Raw genomic sequence first — 18,800 nt, 5'->3', positions numbered from 1 at the left:
CGAAGCAGTGTATCGATTCATTCAAGTGTCCGAGTGAATCGATTCACAGGAACGGCGAGCTCACGGCACACGATTCAGTTTACTCCCAGCGGACAGTGCTAAGTGGCGCACTCACTGGACGTTGATGGGGAGTCGAGCTTCCGCTGCAGCGAGACAGTGAATCATGGCACATCGAAAGAATCGTGAACGAGCGCGGCTCAGTGAGACACATGATACACACGGCTCCTTATCGGCTCACTGGACACGCGGAGAGCCGAGCTTCCGCTGCAGCGAGACAGTGAATCATGGCACATCGAAAGAATCGTTAACGAGTGCGGCTCAGTGAGACACATGATACACACGGCTCCTTATCGGCTCACTGGACACGCGGAGAGCCGAGCTTCCGCTGCAGCGAGACATACAGTGAGCCATGGCACACGGAAAGAATCGTGAACGAGCCGGTTCAGTGAGATACAAGATACGCACGGCTCCTTATCGGCTCACTGCAGTGAGACATACAGTGAGCCATGCTACACTGAAAGAATCGTATGCTATAATGGACTCTCGAGCTCAGCTCATTTGAAACTAATACCCATTTCCATTCACTGTCCTCTTCTTACAGGGAGGTTTAAATAATAGATGGATTTATTTGCAGTGTTAAAAAGGTAGTCACAACATAATTCTGAAGTAGCTAGTAAGTAGGTAGGCTATTAGGTTATACTATTCATTAGTTTAATGAATCTTAGTATTATAACTTAGTTGACATTTGACAATTAAACTCGACTCTAGCCTGCCCTGTGACTATGAGTCATGCTCATGACCACTCAAAAGTACCTGTTTTATATTGGGAAGAACGGCTTAGTATTTTCTCAGTTCATATGTCACATCGTTGCACAAGACTTCAATCATATGTGGACAGACGCAATAACAGTATGTTGAATCAGAAAACCAGCGGGCTACTGTACATCTCGGGTAACCTATACAAAATATGACGATTTAAAAAAATTCTCAGCTGATAGAAAAATACGTATTTTCAAAAATGACTGAGCGAGTTGTCGTGCGGTTAATACCGCGTGGCTATGCGCTTGCATTCGGGAGATGGTGGGTTCGAATCCCACCGTCGGCAGCCGTTAAGATGGTTTTCCGTAGTTTCCCCATTTTCACACGAGGAAATGCTGGGACTGTACCTTAATTCAGGTCATGGCTGCTACCTTCCTAATCCTAACCTTTCCCACCCTGCGTCGCCGGAAACCTTCGATGTATTAGAGTAACTAGCATTTTTCTAAGAAAGGAGTTCATAGTATGAAGACCAGATGACAGCTGCGAGCACTGAATGCTGTTGCTGCTGTCTTACCAGCACATACTACACAGATGCAGTAGGAGCGATGACCAATGAGCCGTGAATCGGATCACTGTATCGATTCAGTAACGTGAACGGAATCAAATGAATCGATGCAGTAAAATGAATCGAATGTCCCATCACTAATGTCAGCAAGTGATGAAGAGCCTTGAACACCTCGGAGACCTACTAAACATGCTCGAGACCTAGAACAGGTAATTTAGCAATTAACAGCTGACTAAAGGGTTCAATAGGAAGGTGGTCATTAGATAGTGATTCGTGCAGTTCCCTGCCAGCTCGTCCTGATATATAAATAAGAGTATTAATCTGAACAATAATTAGCTCAAAGCGCTAACAGCGGATCTCTTACCCTTTGTTAATGTACCTGAGAACTACTCTGAGATTCTTTGAAAATGTACTTAATAACATGGGCATAGACCGTCTTCCAATGGACGCGATGTTGAAAGTGATATGTAATTGTGTTATGTTATCGCGTTTTCCATAATCCCAATCTTGCCATAAGTTTTCGATAAATAAATGCAAAATACATCGTATCTTGGGTTTGAGCATCGTGATCTACTTTGTGCACACCTGAAACTCCACTGTACCTACACGTGTCACAACAGAATACGTGAGATGGAGAAGAAATGGAAATAAGCCCTGCAACTGAACATACTGGCCATGCATATCACGTAATCTATATTGCAAGCGGTTTAAACATCGCACAACATCGAAGATTTTTGGCGACGCAAGGATAGGAAAAGGCTAGGAGTAAGAAGGTAGTGACGGTGAGCTTAATTAAGGTACCCAATGTATCGCCCAGTTTGAGGGGAACATTTATTTTGCTGTTGCAATCGGTAATTTTGTTTTGCATAACAGAACAGTGTATTCTTTTGTGTAGAACATTATTAAATAAGTAAGAGGAATTAAAAATCTCACCACACCGCCCTTTCCATGGAACTGATGTTAAAATGTAACACAATGTAACGTAGAAAACGTTATATGAATATCTCATACAATTTTATCACAGTCGAGAGTTGTTATGAGCAGCTAAGACAGAAATATAATAAATTAACGATAAACTTACTGATCCATGGACATTATCTATCTTGTATTATTTCGTTGAAATGTGTTTTGACTACCTTTCCTCCTATAATCATCATGCTAGTAATATTAATAAGATCTTACCTAATGAGCAGAAAGTAGATTTCAGGTCTCGTCGCAACTTCCTTGAACATATCTATAAATTCCTTGCTGTCTATAGTCCCTCTTCTGCCATCATTCTTCATCTGGTCAAATTCCTAAGGAGAGAATCATAACAATAAACCACACGAACGTTCGAATTTTTATAGAGGTGCTTAACTACAAGTATTAATAATGCTGTATGCTGTAGGACTACTATAGTCCATCTCAAATGAGAAGCTGTTTCTATTGTGATCGCTATTATGAAGGAAACGTTATTGCCGGGTGGAAGTCATATTAAACACAGTAAAATTTTCCACGGAGCGAAATACATTGAACAGATCAGATAACGCGACAACATAGCAACCGATTGGTTGGACAATTCCGAGTAGCCTCCTCAGACCAACATGCTTCCCATTTGAAACAGACTTTAGTACTTTACAAGTATGTCTCAGTATTTAACACATATTTACAGATAGATATATTAATTCATTGTCATTCCCCCGAAGATTTAGTGATGAAGCTGAATTAGGCTGGATCGAGCAGGATGTCTAAACAATATTTATTTCGATTGATGATACGTTGTAAAGTTGTCCATAAATGATCTTATTAGCATCCACTAAAAGTCAGCGATATTGTACACAAAATCCAGAAGATATATGGATTATGGTTCATGGTGCGATGGTGTTCCTTACAGCCCCAGCCTTTACCTGGTATGAAAATGGTAAATAACGGAAAACCGTCTTTAGGGCTGCCGATGGTGTGATTGACCCAGTCCGCACGGCCAACTAGCTCACCGTCTACGGATGCTTAATGATCAGGATTAACGGCGTTTCCCTAGGACTGCCCGCGGTAACGAACTAGCCACACTGGCTCACATCACTCCACATTCAATGCAGGAGGTACCAGACGCATATCCAGCAGGTCGGTGCAGCGTTCTTTGACGTCAGTGGGATATAGGAGTAGAATACCTACCAGAGTGCCCTTGTTAACACCACGTCACCGGGCACAGCGCGTGACTTTGCTAATTTGACCCTGGATGACTGGAGGAGACATGTAGCTTGGTTCGATGAGTCCTTTTTCCAGGTGTTTCAATCTGTTGGTAGAGCTCAGATGTGGCGTAGGACTCATGAAGCCATGGACCCCAGTTATCTGGGGTGTATTCACGTGGCATCCCACTGCACGCATATACGCAAACATTTTATATATAGTTTTTCACGTAGCATAGAAAGACCGAAAATGGTTTCGTTTGAGAGTTAAACATCATGAACTATTAAGTTATTTTTCGGGTTGCGCTGTTTTGTTGTAATGTCGTATGGCTTTTAGTACCGGGATATCCCAGGACGGGTTCGGCTCGCCAGGTGCAGGACTTTCTATTTGACACCCGTAGGCGACCTGCGCGTCGTGATGAGGATGAAATGATGATGAAGACAACACATACACCCAGCCCCCGCGCCACTGGAATTGACCAATTAAGGTTAAAATCCCCGACCCGGCCGGGAATCGAACCCGGGACCCTCTGAACCGAAGGCCAGTACGCTGACCATTCAGCCAACGAGTCGGACGCTGTTTTGTTATTTTGTATACATTATGTAAAGGTTGCCGGCGTTTCGATACATTGCAGTATTCTTTATCAAAGCGACTGATGTACGAAGCTACGAAGGTGGTCAGTGTGCCCAGGGTTTAGCTGACTGCGAAAACTGGTTGTCTCGAATCAAGTAGAGTTACATCAGTCGCTCCCAGCAGCACAGCAATAGTTACCTTCCTTCCCCTACTTTCCCCTCCAAGCCCGTGGCTTCGCGCAAGTTTGTGCCATCAGTTTTTAAAAATTATTTCATAATATATACTATAACATTCTTATAAACAAACAAGAGAAAAATTCGAATCCGTGGGATTGCTCTGAAGTGAGTTCAAAATCAATGAATAATATTGTAGCCAATTTACCACATCCAAAGCTTTTTCCAGTAAAAGAACTATATCAGTAACTCCAGTGGTAGTTGAAGAATGATCTCTGAAATCATACTGAAATTTACATTGAAAATTTAGTCAAACTCTATTCTAATCGCCTTTTAAAACATGTTCCCATAATTTTATCAAAACACGGCAGTAGTAAGATGGGCCGATAAGCAGTAGGAGAGAAGACAGTGTTATAGTAGGTGCTATGATGGTCTAATTTTTCAACCCGTCCTAACACTGATTCCACTGGACAAACCAAGCAGGTAGGTCCTTACATCATTGCACCTGTACTTACAGTTAAAACAAACAATTGAGGAAGTGAAACATCAGTGGCTGTGTCACAAGCTTCTCATATAAGGCTGCACTAGAGGTTTTCCGGGAGAGAAGTATATCGAAGGAGGCTTTCAAAAAGGATAACAACAATCTGCTACAAGACACAAAAGTCCAACAATCCAGAAGCGGCTGCATAACTCAGGTGAAACGACCCAAATATTAAAAAAAACAGTGTAAAGAAACTTGACATGTAGACAGCAACCATCTTATCCCTATGACAGAGACGTTCATATTTTTGAAAGAGACTGTTTCAGATCAAGATTCCACGTCAAGGGAAAATTATGGTGAAAGTATCTCTTGTTGTTGTTAACGTTCAGTTGATTCAAGAGCACTTGAACTCAAGGTCAAGCGTGCTTTAGCGGCAGATGAGCACATATTCCATCTCTTGGCACAGGCCAGAGTAAAGTGTAGCTTCCACCGAAGTCCCAGTCAACATCCATGGTTGTGACAATATGGAAGTTGCTGGGGTATGGGTAGTGCTGAGTCATGACATTTAGAGCATGACTAGTGCATCTGAGTGTTATGAAAGGTGCTGCTTATAGGATCAGTCGTGCTGCAATAGTACTTTCTGACCCAGTGAGGAAAGCAATGGCAAACTACCTCACCCCTCATCTTGCCTAGTACGCCTCATTTTGGTGCTGCCATTGGTTTTTGGGGTTTCCTTATAACTGCATAACCTTTGGTGGTGCTATTTGAGGATCCAACCAACCTCTGGGCTGATGACCTAACAGACAGACAGAGCGCATATAGACTGTTCTGTATGTGAGGACAATAGGTTTGTGTGTGGTATTTTGCTGAAAACAGTTTTATGTTTTTGAAGTGCCCACATAAAATTAGACTTCAATTTCATTAACAGTTAGGAAAGGTATTGACAGAACATATATTCAGGGGAGAAAGTGAAAAAGACCTCATTCTTAAAATATCGTTCAGTTTTTTCTAATTCAGTCTTTTGACTACGCATTTGACACTGCGTTTTAACGTCCTTTCTTCCCATTCCTCGCCATAACTGTTGCTCACACGGCAAAATTAACTCAGGCTTACAAGCTGTCTAAAAGAGGCCACAGCACAACATGGGCCCTCCAAACAGGTACGGCTGTACGATAAGTCATATAGGCCTACGTGTAAACGTCATTCAACCCTTTGAGGCCCTAACGTGCAGGAAATGAAAAACATGCATTTTGAGCTCTTAGCATGTATTAATATACCTCAAATAAGACAAATATAAATCTTGGTAAAATCTAACAATCGAATCACCCAGTTTTAATAAGTACTTTGGAGGACCTTCAGGCACATAATAATTACACCACTGGAAAGGAATAATGATAAAACAACGTAAAATGGACTATCAAAACCAGGCTGTTAAAGGGAACGTAAAGCATGGAAAGTCTATAGTAATGTAGTTGCTTAGAAGTGGCAATTAGCGAGCGAGTTGGCCGTGCGGATTGGATCGTGTGGGTGAGCTTGCATTTGGGAGATGGTAGATTCGAATCACACCATTGGCAGCCGTAAAGACGTTTTTCCGTGATTTACCCTTTTCATACCAGGAAAGGGCTGGGGATGTTCCTCAACCATTGAGCCCTGCATATTTGTTGGATTGAAACTGCATTGGCGCTGGGATTATTTTGGTGGAAATATAGTGTCGCTTCCTGTCGTGAGAAATTTCTTACTTACAAGACCATTAAAGATTTAAGTATACATGAAAACAAAAGGCTTTCATACTACAAACTGCGGAACAAGGAATACAGTAAAACATTTTATTTTATTAGCAACACGGGTCCGTACTCAGTCCGCCTGCTGAGCCGTACCACAGCCTTCTCTTTGCATTTCCTCTTCGATTTCCACATCTATTTGTTCTTCAGGAGCATTGCTCACACTAGTACTAATATTACTAATAATTTCACTGAAAAAATTACATTCCTAATCATCATTACTTCCTAAAAGGGGTTATATATCGGTAAATATCAGTTCTATACTGGCAGCCATCTTCTTTGCAATACAAGCGAATCTCAAAGTCGAGAGATAGCCCACTTCAAACTAATATTACCAAGCACACTATCGATATATATTAGTAAAGAGCACATCACATTGCAAAGAAAGAGTCCCTACACAAATCACAAATGCAACTCGCTCTGCCACCTCTTGAGGAAAAGTTGAATTACGTAGTAAAATGAGACAACGGAACAGTTCCGCGGTCCGGCATTTGGTCCACCGAGACGAAGCACGGAACGGTTCCGTGGCTCGGGCCGAATGAGTTTTAAGGCCATGGACGTAAGCATCCCAATCTTATCACTTTGCTATATTTGCGGTGCCGAAAACCTTCGATTTGTTAATATATATATCAATTACATTTCAAGGAATAGTAGAAAATAGGCCCCATCAGGCAATTAATTAACATTTAAAAATAAATCTCCACCGTGCTTCACGCATCTGTATCAAAATCAGTTATGATTTTGTGGATTTTATAACCAAACTGAAATTAAATTCAGATGCCTGAAATGCAGATGAATATTTGGGTAGCACATGAAAAGTCATTGCTAGTTTCTAGTGTCACTTTCATGAATCAGGTCATTTAATGTTTCCAGTGCCTTAATTGGGTACTGCAGAAAATCGTCAGGACTCGGTGTTATTGTTCCAACACTCTGTGATTTTATATGGGGCTACTTCAAAGTACTATCAGGAGACAGAAGATATGCCCCAAATAGAATATATCAGCGTTACAAGAACAGGGTAAATTTCAAACGCGTATAGCTTCCTTTGTTTATTCCGATCCCAAGGAAACAAACAGCACACGGTATTCTACGCAGCAATAGTGTCGTAAGTTTATAAGAGAAAATATCATAAAATTCGTCTACGAAAATCGGTAGTCCAAAATTTTGAAGAGCCATAACTACCAAAGTTGAAGCGAGTAAGCTTAAGCTACAATAAATATATAAGGGCACTGTTGTATGATGCTACTACTAAAACTACCACCAATAATAATAATAATAATAATAATAATAATAATAATAATAATAATAATAAACCCATTCATGCTTCCCATGGCTGTTTTTTTTAATTCAACGACATTCACTCTGGATCGACCATGCTGACAACAATATAATAATTATGATTGTCGTTATAAAGGAAACTGCATTATCTTTAGTACGGGAAAACGGAACACTAAATAAATACTTATTTGCTTTTCATTCAATTTCATAATGCCTCTTATGTTGTACTTTTTCGTAATGAAATACTGTTTGCAATAAAAACGTTCTATTTCCTGAAAATGTGCACAGGAATAAATTCTCCCCCTGAGAATTAACACTTTTACGCAAGGAAGGAGTTTCCGTTTGACTCATACCCACAGGCGCAGCATCTATTGACGTTGCGTCAACATCTCATCATTCCGTCTTACAACTAGCGTGGCTGGAGGACTGACCTTCGAGCTCTGGACTCAAAACTGATGATGATACTTGTTGTTTAAAGGGGCCTAACATCTAGGTCATCGGCCCCTAATGACAAATAAAAAGTTCAAAATCATCCACTGACCAACATAAAAAATGTCATGAAGAATGAATGGATGGATATGAATTTAAAACAATAAGTGGATCTGACCCATAAACTATGTCCGACTCGTTGGCTGAATGGTCAGCGTACTGGCCTTCGGTTCAGAGGGTTCCGGGTTCGATTCCCGGCCGGATCGGGGATTTTAACCTTAATTGGTTAATTCCAATGGCCCTGGGGCTGGGTGTTTGTGTTGTCCCCAACATTCCTGCAACTCACACACCACACATAACACCATCCTCCACCACAATAACACGCAGTTACCTACATATGGCAGATGCCGCCCACCCTCATCGGAAGGGCTGCACTCGGCTAGAAATAGCCACTCGATTTTTTTTTACCCATAAACTATCATAAAAATAGTATTACTGACCAAGGGACCACTTCCAAAGCACAATCCTGAATCGAAGATGCTTGCTGTCTAAAGGGGTCCAAAATCCATGTCAACGGCCCCTCATAATGATACTTATTGCTAGTAGAGAAGAGCCATGGTATTTGTCATGTTGAGGTACTAACCAAAAGTAGCGTGTACCCACGGTATTCCACATAGGATGGTACTACTCACAAGTATTGTACGTCACACAGGTAACGAAGATATATGGTGTTCCTCACGTAGGTGTACTAATCACGGACGCCGTTATTCCCGTGGCGTTCCTCGTATAGTGGGTACTAATCACAGGCAAGGCAGACCCACGGTGTCGCTGATATAGTGGTACAAATCACAGGCAACACCCAGACCCGTGGTGCTTCTCTCAATGGTACTAATCACGAGTACTGGAAAACCACAGTGAACCACTCTCTGCTCTCTGCTGCTACTAATCACAGACCTATTGTGTACTTAATATAGTGGTACTACTCGTAAGTAAAGACGACCCTTGGTGTTCCCCGCGAGATGGTACTAATCAAAAGTAGTTTCATGGTTCTAATACAATCATCCCTTGGTCGCCCCTTTTAGTCGCCTCTCACGACAGGCAGGGGATATCGTGGATGTATTTTTCTTTTGCATCCCCCACCCACAGGAGGGTAGACAGAGAGAAAAAAGAACAAAAAAGAAGGGATCCGGCACTTCGAAAAATGAAGGAACGGACGAAGGAAGGCAAGGGCCACGAAGGGCGTGAAAATGAATGACTCCCTAGGCCTCGAATGCTCTAATACCGTCGGGGTCGGAAAAGAACAAGAATTGACGAAGGGAGGTCGGACAGGATAGACGAAAGTGAGAAGCCTGGCACAAGTAAGTGGAAGCAATGTCAGGACTCAGCTAAGGGCCCCGTGGTCGCCAACCCACACTCCCAAGTTGAGAGCCCCTTGGGCCTCTTTTAGTCGCCTTTTACGACAGGCAGGGGATACCGTGGGGTATTCTTCATCTGCGTCCCCCACCCACAGGGGGGGGCTCAATACCGGCACAGGGAATGCTTCCCCTGGCTGTTTTTTTAATTTTTCCTTTTTTTTATTCAATGGCATTCAGTCTGCATCGACCATACTGGCAGCAATATACATATAAACATATGCAAGTCATAAATGAACACATTTATAATTCTGCTCTGAAAAACCAGAGAGTTCATGTTATACAAGAAATGAGCTAATCTGTAAAAGTCTGAAATGAAACAAGCTAGAGGCGAAATGAATTATCAAACAATCACTACTGATCTGCGTTTAGGGCAGTCGCCCAAGTGGAAGATTCCCTATCTGTGGTTTTGCTAGCCTTTTCTTTAATGATTTCAAAGAAATTGGAAACTTATTGAATATCTCCCTTGGTAAGTTCGTAACTCCCCTTCCTATAAACGAATGCCTCAATTTGTCCTCTTGAATTCTAACTTTATCTCCATACTGTGATCTTTCCTACTTTTAAAGACACCACTCAAACTTATTCGTCTACTAATGCCATTCCACGCCATCTCTCCACTGACAGCTCGGAACATACCAATTAGTCGAGCAGCTCGTCTCCTTTCTCCCAAGTCTTCCCATTCCAAACTTTGGAACATTTTTGTAACGCTACTCTTTTGTCGGAATCACCCAGAACAAATCGAGCTGTTTTTCTTTGGATTGTTTTCCAGTTCATGAACCAAGTAATCCTGGTGTGAGTCCCATACACTGGAACTTTTTTTTTGTTTTTGCTAGGGGCGTTACGCCGCACCGACACAGATAGGTCTTATGGCGACGATGGGATGGGAAAGGCCTAGGAGTTGGAAGGAAGCGGCCGTGGCCTTAATTAAGGTACAGCCCCAGCATTTGCCTGGTGTGAAAATGGGAACCACGGAAAACCATCTTCAGGGCTGCCGATAGTGGGATTCGAACCTACTATCTCCCGGATGCAAGCTCACAGCCGCGCGCCTCTACGCGCACGGCCAACTCGCCCGGTACACTGGAACAATACTCTAGTTGGGGTCTTACCAGAGACTTATATACCCTCTCCTTTACATCCTTACTACAACCCCTAAACACCCTCATAATCATGTGCAGAGATTTGTACCCTTTATTTACAATCCCATTTATGTGATTACCCCAATGAAGATATTTCCTTATATTAACACCTACGTTCTTAGAGTGATCCCCATAAGGAACTTTCACCCATCAACGCAGTAATTAAAATTGAGAGAATTTTTCCTATTTGTGAAACTCACAATTTGACTTTTAACCCCGTTTATCATCATACCATTGCCTGCTGTCCACCTCACAACATTATCGAGGTCATTTTGCAGTTGCATATATAAGAAAACATGAAGGTCTAATAATAGTGCCTTGAGGAATACACCTCTTAATAATTATAGGGTCAAATAAATCTTCGCCTACTCTAATTCTCTGAATTATATTTTCTAGAAATATAGCAACCCATTCATTCACTTTTGGTCTAGTCCAGTTGCACTCATTTTTGCCAGTGGTCTCCCATGGTCCACCCTATCAAATGCCTTAGGCTGATCAATCGCGATGCAGTCCACTGGACCTGCTGAATCCAAGATATCTGCTATATTTTATGGAATATTTAGCAAACACTAAAACTATTGCATGTAGATCAGCCATTGTTACAATGTACCTTAAAATAATAAAAAACGAGAAACCCACACACACACTCAAGTTGACACAGTGTCAATACTCGATATGTAGAAAGAGATAACTCTGTTATTCACTGTAAGGATTAAAAAACTAATTGAGTCTCTTGCATAAACATTTTTATTGCTGGATATATTCCAGAGTGATTGGTAGCTAGGATCTGCAATCATCATTGACAGTGGCTGTCTGAAAAGCATCAACTTCTGGAGAAAGATTTGCTGTTGTATATTGTACCGTTGGCAGACAGTACATCTGGTGTAGCCAGACATAGGCTTTCGCACGAACAATAACGGGTTTCAACCACATGTAGGCGATATGAATGACTATTGAAGCTCCCATGATTAAAGCTCAAGCGTATGATGGACGTGATGTTTCGTCGATGCCGGTTCCATTTGGAGAACCCCAATTAGATGTGGGGAGGGGGGAAGTTCCTGTATTGTAGAGTAATGATATCCTCGATCGTTCTTGCTAAGTATCCAGTCTGATTTCCACGAATTTTCATGTTGGGTAACATATCAGAGAACTGCACAAACGTACTGTGGAGTATTCGTGTCCTCGATGCCCATCCATATGCTCATTGTGCATAATGCCACTATGCGCAGATATCCACACAAAATGAATGCTATATCCTCTTTGCATTAAGCTGTACATTCTCTCCAGAATAGTAATGATATGTACATTGGCTGATTGGCATAATATAGGCGTAGACAGCGTATTAAGAACACTTAGGGAATCGCTCTCTCCATGTACGATTTCCAATGCAGTCAAGAGCTGCACTAATGGCTATGGCTTCTGCAGAAAATATTGATGTATCCGAAGGCAGTGAATAGTGCATTGCTACTGAGGTTTCTGGGCAGAAGAAAGCACATCCTACAGTGGAAGTGGTGCTATAATTTGAGCCATCTGTATATACTCTCAGTGCATTAGGCCAGTTGATTCATAGAAATTCCTGCAACACTTGCGGCATACCCTGCGTGCTGCAGCCTGTGTCCAGTCTATGGAATTTCCCTGGCTGTTCTTGACTAAGCTACAATACACTAACATCGATCAATGTTTGTTTTCGTAACAAACAAAACCAAAGATGTGAGTGACTATGATGTTAGTTGGTTAAAAGTACACAAAGGAAAACCTTTGGGTTCTGTAATACAAGTATTAGAATTATGGTGGGTACAGACCACTCACGGTTCGTAGAAAGGAACGATCACCTGTTTGTCCAAAACAACTAACAAGAGCATATTCCTTTACTAATAAGCGCAGAAAAGAAAAATGATCTTCTAAAGCTCTGTCGATCAGGGATTTTTCCTGAAGAGCTACTTTGCTGGTTCAACAGTTTGCTATCACTGGACACAAAAGCTGACAAGATTCCAGAACCAGCCTTGGAGAACATTGCAAGTACAGATTCGTAAAGTGACTGCTAGAAAGCTAATAGAGCTCTATGTATTGTCCAAATAATGTTTCAGTTTAAATGTAGGGTAACACTGAATTTATGAATAGGTAATTTCTCTCTGTCAAGCCTTACAGCCTATAAAATTAAGTATCTCAAAACAGTTCTTTTAACTTTTCCTCGCAAGTTCATTGTATATACTTCCCTCTTAATCAATGAAATAAAGAAGGATGCATTTTCCGAACAACTTTGTGAATGAAATACATACAATACGTTTTTAGTCATGAGTTCTGTATGTGGAGATAACTTCTTATATACCGAGTGTAATAAAATTCAATATTCAAATTTCTAGGGATAATACAAGAGACTGAAACAAATAGCCTATATATTTTATCGAATAACCGTCGGCCAGAAACTTATAATTGAGATACTTTTCGACGTGATTGAAAATTAAACTATTAAATGTAATTGTAATCCTTCTCAAAAAACTGCTCATAAACGTGGCCTCCCTGTCCGGCTCCATGACTAAATGGTTAGCGTGCTGGCCTTTGGCCACAGGGGTCCCGGGTTCGATTCCCGGCAGGGTCGGGAATTTTAACCTTAATTGGTTAATTTCGCTGGCACGGGGGCTGGGTGTATGTGTAGTATTCATCATCATCATCATTTCATCCTCATCACGACGCGCAGGTCGCCTACGGGTGTCAAATCAAACGACCTGCATCTGGCGAGCCGAACTTGTCCTCGGACACTCCCGGCACTAAAAGCCATATGCCATTTCATTTCAACGTGGCCTCCCGCTGCATTATAAGCTCTACAACTTCGTGTCATTGCCTTTTGCACACGCCCAAGGACACCAGGGATGTGTTGTCGAGAGCAAGCAGTTGCAAGCACTTGAGAGACGAGTTCTTCGTCCGATTCGATTGGAGTCTCGTACAGCAGGCTCTTCAAGTTCCCCACACTAAAATATCTAGTGGAGTGCGGTTGGGAGAATGAGCTTGTTCTTCAGCAGGAGGCTGCACGTTTGAACACTTTATATAAAGGATTACAATTGAGCTGAATTGTAATATTGTAATTCTCAATCACGTCTAAAGTTATTACAATTATACTTTTCCGATCTATGTTTATTTAATGAAACTTATTTGTTTTGATACCTTCTACTATCCCTCGAAGTTTGAGTAACTTATCCTTTTCCTTAATTTACCGGGCACCTGAGCTTTCGTCGTGGCTCAGATCCTATGTCACAGTGGTCTGAGAACACCCTGGTATGTAGTTACTGTATGTATGCCTGTATGCATGTATGTATGTATGTATGTATGTATGTATGTATGTATGTACGAGTGTGTAAAGATCTCGTGACTCCTCTCAGCTTATGGGTAACGTTAGTCTCTTAGGTTATAATGTTTGTGACATCTGCCGCTGGTGGAAGCCGATTCATTCTCAGCGTTTACGACCACTTAACTTTAATGTCGGCCACTAGCCAGTGCTGCACCATTGGCATTGTTGTCATGTGGAGAATAAAGAAGGTTTAGCGAGTAAAATTCCAACTCCCGTAACTATGCTCTTGGGATTTCCGTGGAAGAGAATAGGGAATAGTGTAAGACGCACGAGAAAACTACACAACAACGTAATTGATAACATTCAAAGCTCCATAACATTCTGACTCCTGTAACTATACTCTGGAGGCTTCCGTGGCAGAGAATAAGGAAACATGAAACCTGTCCAACAATGTTATTGATAACACTGAAATCTCCAAACAATTTCTAGTTCGCATGCACAACATTAGCTGCTAATTGAAGACCGTGTTCATAGAAGAACGATGGAAAGTTTACTTTGAGTGGCGTGGGAGGCATTTGCTTCTGGATTGGAAGATAATCTATGGGTGGGACGAATTACATTTCACAAAGTTGTCATCGTCAGAATTCAAAAAATAATAAAGCAGACCCTTAACGTGCTCTATGAACAGCAAATGAAGAACAAAGCACTGCACTGATCACTATTGTCGACAAAAATATTATGTGTACTCGAGTTTGGAGGTTGTTTATGAAATATCTAATAGGGCTTCAGATAATCCAAAAATGCTATCAATAATGATAACAAGGGAGATGTTCAATACATTTCCAAATTCTTGGCAATGATTTAAGAAAAGGATAGGAAAACAACAGATAGGGAATCTGCCTTAATGCAGAACAGTGTTGATTGATTTGATTAGTAATGCTTTGCGAGTTAGGTGTTGTATGGAGCTTTCAAAGATATCATCAAACTTGCGGTTTACCGGCCTCGAAGTGCGATGGGTTCCTCCTGAGCTGATGGGCAGTTTGTATTGGTGTGAATCTGAAATTAAGACGAGCCGCCGTGAATTATGGCACAGACAGCGCAATAGTTTGTACACTTAGCTGTTCACTAGGTTTTGAATCGATTCTAATCCTCCTTTGTTGAAGTTTGTTGAACCAAGCGTATTTATGCTTTGTGTCAATTGTGTTTAAAAGTCTCTATTTATTTGAAGTACCGTATCTCTGTGAAATCCAAACAAGGTAATCATATGCATTTACCGCACATTTACTGTTTGTATAGTCTATTGTAACTTATTAGCTGTGTTATTACTGACGTGATTGCACATTGTAATGTTTTAAGGCTCGGTATTTCCTACCCGTATACCCACTTCCATACAGGAACACACATCAGCTTCATACATAGCCAATTTGGATTTCTATCGGTGGGCAATATTTAAATTCTAAGACACAATCAGACTGGCCCATTGAAAGCTGTAATTACTGCACCTGAGCAATCTCCTTTCCTTGGAGTCATAATAATAGTAATAATAATAATAATCCGTGTACCCTCCAGGGTTCATTTTTTCCTCGGACTCAGGGAGGGATCCCACCTCCACCACTTCAAGGTCAGTGTCCTGGAGCGTGAGATATAGGGTCGGGGGATACAACTGGGAAGGATCTCGACCAGGCGGCCTCACCTGCTTTAATAAACAGGGGTCTTGTGGGGGGATTGGGAAGACCGAAAGGGATAAACAAGGAAGAGGGGAGAAAGCGGTCGTGGCCTTAAGTTAGGTATCATCCCGGCATTTGCCTGGAGAAGAAGTGGGAAATCACGGAAAACCACTTCGATGATGGCTGAGATGGAAATCGAACTCCTTCCCTCAGTTGACCTCCCGAGGCTGAGTGGACCCCGTTCCAGTCCTCGTACCACTTTTTAAATTTCGTGGCAGAGCCGGGAATCGAACCCGGGCCTCCGGGGGTGGCAGCTAATCACACCAACCACTACATTATTATTATTATTATTATTATTATTATTATTATTATTATTATTATTATTATTATTATATAATTCGCTGGGGCCATCAAAGGACCACGTTAAGTCTTGTTGCATTTGACACTGAACTTGGCCTTCTTTAGAGCCCAAATTTCCCTCATTCTTTGTGAGTGGGCCTGCTTACGCTCCTCTGTCCAAGGGACACCATGTCTTCTCTTCGGTTGCTCGTCTCGGTTTAGCCCGTTCGTCAATATTTTCTTGCGGAAGAGATCTCTGTTAAGGGCGTCTTCAGCTGAGATATGTAGCATTTGCAGGTCTTCTTTGGTATTTCTAAACCAGGAAATTGTGGTTTTGGGGTTTGAATCAAAAAAGTGAAAGATTTCTTTAGTTAACTTTCTTCCGTTCATTCTTTTCAGATGACCGTAAATCGTGCCCGTCTTTTTGTGATTGTGTCGGTAATTTTCTCTATTTTGCTGTAGACTTCCTTGTTGGATCTCTTTTGATGGATTCCATTTTTGTACTTTGATCCCAAGATTCCTCTCACAATTTTGCGTTCTCTTTTCTCCAGTTCTTCAAGGAGTCCTTTGTTGGCATTTAGAGACAGGGTTTCGGCTGCATATAGAACTACTGGCTTCAGAACTGTTTCATAGTGACGTATCTTGGTGTTTTGGGAAAGGTATTTTTTGTTGTGGATTGTGCGGGATGTTTGGTAGGCTATTTCCAGTTTGCGTACTCGCTCCTGAAGTGCTTCTTTGTCCAGTCCATTTTTCATGATGATCTCACCCAGGTATTTGAATTTGTCTACTCGGGTGATGTCCCCGTATTTTGTATGGAGTTGTGGTGGAGCCTCTTTGATGTTAGTCATTACTTCTGTTTTCTCAAACGATATCTGCAAACCAGTTTGTTCGGCAGTTTCCTTTAAAATTTCAACTTGAGCTCTAGCGGTTTCTATGTCGTTTGAGAGAACAGCAATATCATCGGCAAATGCTAAGCAGTCTGTTGCGATCCCCTTGGATTTGGTTCGTATTCTCAATGGACTGTAGTTGGTTTCCTGTAATCTCACCCGCCAGGTTCTGATGATCTTTTCAAGAACACAGTTGAAGAGTATCGGGGATAGCCCATCACCTTGTCGGACTCCTGTTTTGATGTCAAAGAAATGCGAGAGACATCCGTGGAACTTCACCTTGGATTTTGTATCGGTCAGGGTGGCTCTAATTAACGCCAGCAGTTTCAAATCAACTCCAAATTCATTTAAGATGTTTAGCAGGACTTCCCGGTCAATGGAGTCGTACGCTTTCTTAAAGTCCACAAAGACAGACACATACTGCTTGGACCTTAGTGTACAATATCTGATGATCGTTTTGAGATGTTGGATCTGTTCAGCTGTTGAGCGACCTTTTCGGAACCCTCCTTGGTATTCACCTATTTGATGTTCGACTTGTGCTTCCAAACGCTCCAGGATGGCAAGTGATAGAATTTTGTAAGTCACGGGTAGCAAAGATATTCCTCTGTAGTTGTTGATGTTCTTCATGCTGCCTTTTTTGTGTAGTGGATGGATCAAAGCTATTTTCCAATCTTCGGGTAGGGTCTCCTTGTTCCAAATTTCTTCTATTTGCTTTTGCAAGATATCAAGTGATTCCTCTGGGGCATATTTCCATAGTTCTGCTACTACTGAGTCTTCACCCGGCGCTTTGTTATTTTTGAGACGGGCAATGTGGCGCTTGATTTCATCTCTGTCGGGTGGTCTGGAATCTGGGTACCTGAGTAAGGGTTCCTTGGTCTCAATGGCGCATTGCGGTTTAGAGCAATTAAGTAAATTCTTGAAGTAATCTGCCAGAATGCTGCAATTTTCTTCATTTGACGTCGCCAGTGTGCCGTCCGTTCGCTCAAAGCATAGAGATGGTGGTTTATAGCCAGTGAGTTTGCGTTTGAAGGCTCTGTAGTACTCTCTGCTTTCATTCTTCCTAAAGTTTTGTTCCATCTTTTCAATGAGAGATTTTTCGTATTTACGTTTCTCAGTTCTGAACACCCTAGCTGCTTGGGCACGTTGGGTTTTTGTAGGTTTCCCAATCATTTTCTGATTTCGTAGAGTAGTACTGTTTCCATGCATTGAGTCTTTCTTGGAGGACTGATTCGCAGGTACCATTCCACCAGGCATGCTTTTTTGCTTCTCTTGATTTCTGCAACGTCTTTGGCAGCCTCAACAAGGAGACTTTTGGCGTTGTTAAAGTCACAGTCATTTGGTCTAGCCTTCTCCTGGAACTCCTCGACCCTTTGCCGAAATTTATCATTGTCGAAGCGTGTGATCTGTTTGGTTGTCTTCCTTGTGTTTGCGGGAATTGGTTTGAATTTGATAAGAGACATATAATGATCTGAGGCCACATTGATGACTTTCTTTACCTTCACATTCATAATCACAGGGCTGTTTCTCCTGGAGATTGCAACGTGATCAATTTGGAACTCTCCGAGAGCTTGGACGGGAGAACGCCAAGTCATTTGCTTTCTGGGTAGATGGCGAAAGTGGGTCGACATGACCTGCAGGTTGTGATTTTCGCAAATGGACACCAGTCTTTTGCCGTTGGGATTGGTTCTTTTGTGAGCAGGGTAATTTCCTATAACTTTCTTGTACTTCTGTTCACGACCTTGTTGGGCATTGAAATCACCCAAAAGAAGCTTGACATGGTGTTTGGGGATTTTGTTTAATTTTTCAGCCAGTAGGTCCCAGAAATTATGAACTTCGTCTGGATCAGACTTGTTCTTATCGTTTGTAGG

At 41.8% G+C, this 18,800-nt stretch overlaps 1 protein-coding gene across 3 annotated transcripts in view; it reads right to left on the bottom strand.

Moving 5' to 3' along the window:
• Nucleotides 1-18,800, bottom strand: part of LOC136864335 (inactive phospholipase C-like protein 2) — a 786,053-nt gene that overhangs the window by 311,748 nt on the left and 455,505 nt on the right. For all 3 annotated transcript variants that reach the window (XM_067141176.2, XM_067141177.2, XM_067141178.2), the window contains exon 5: nt 2,507-2,619. In XM_067141176.2, the coding sequence (XP_066997277.1) occupies nt 2,507-2,619 (113 nt within the window). The remainder of the gene's footprint in view (nt 1-2,506; nt 2,620-18,800) is intronic.

This window comes from Anabrus simplex, chromosome 2 (assembly GCF_040414725.1).
Source record: "Anabrus simplex isolate iqAnaSimp1 chromosome 2, ASM4041472v1, whole genome shotgun sequence".
Taxonomy (NCBI): Eukaryota; Metazoa; Arthropoda; class Insecta; order Orthoptera; family Tettigoniidae; genus Anabrus; species Anabrus simplex.
The sequence above is the reverse complement of the archived record's forward strand: the minus strand, read 5'-3'. Positions and strand labels throughout refer to the sequence as shown.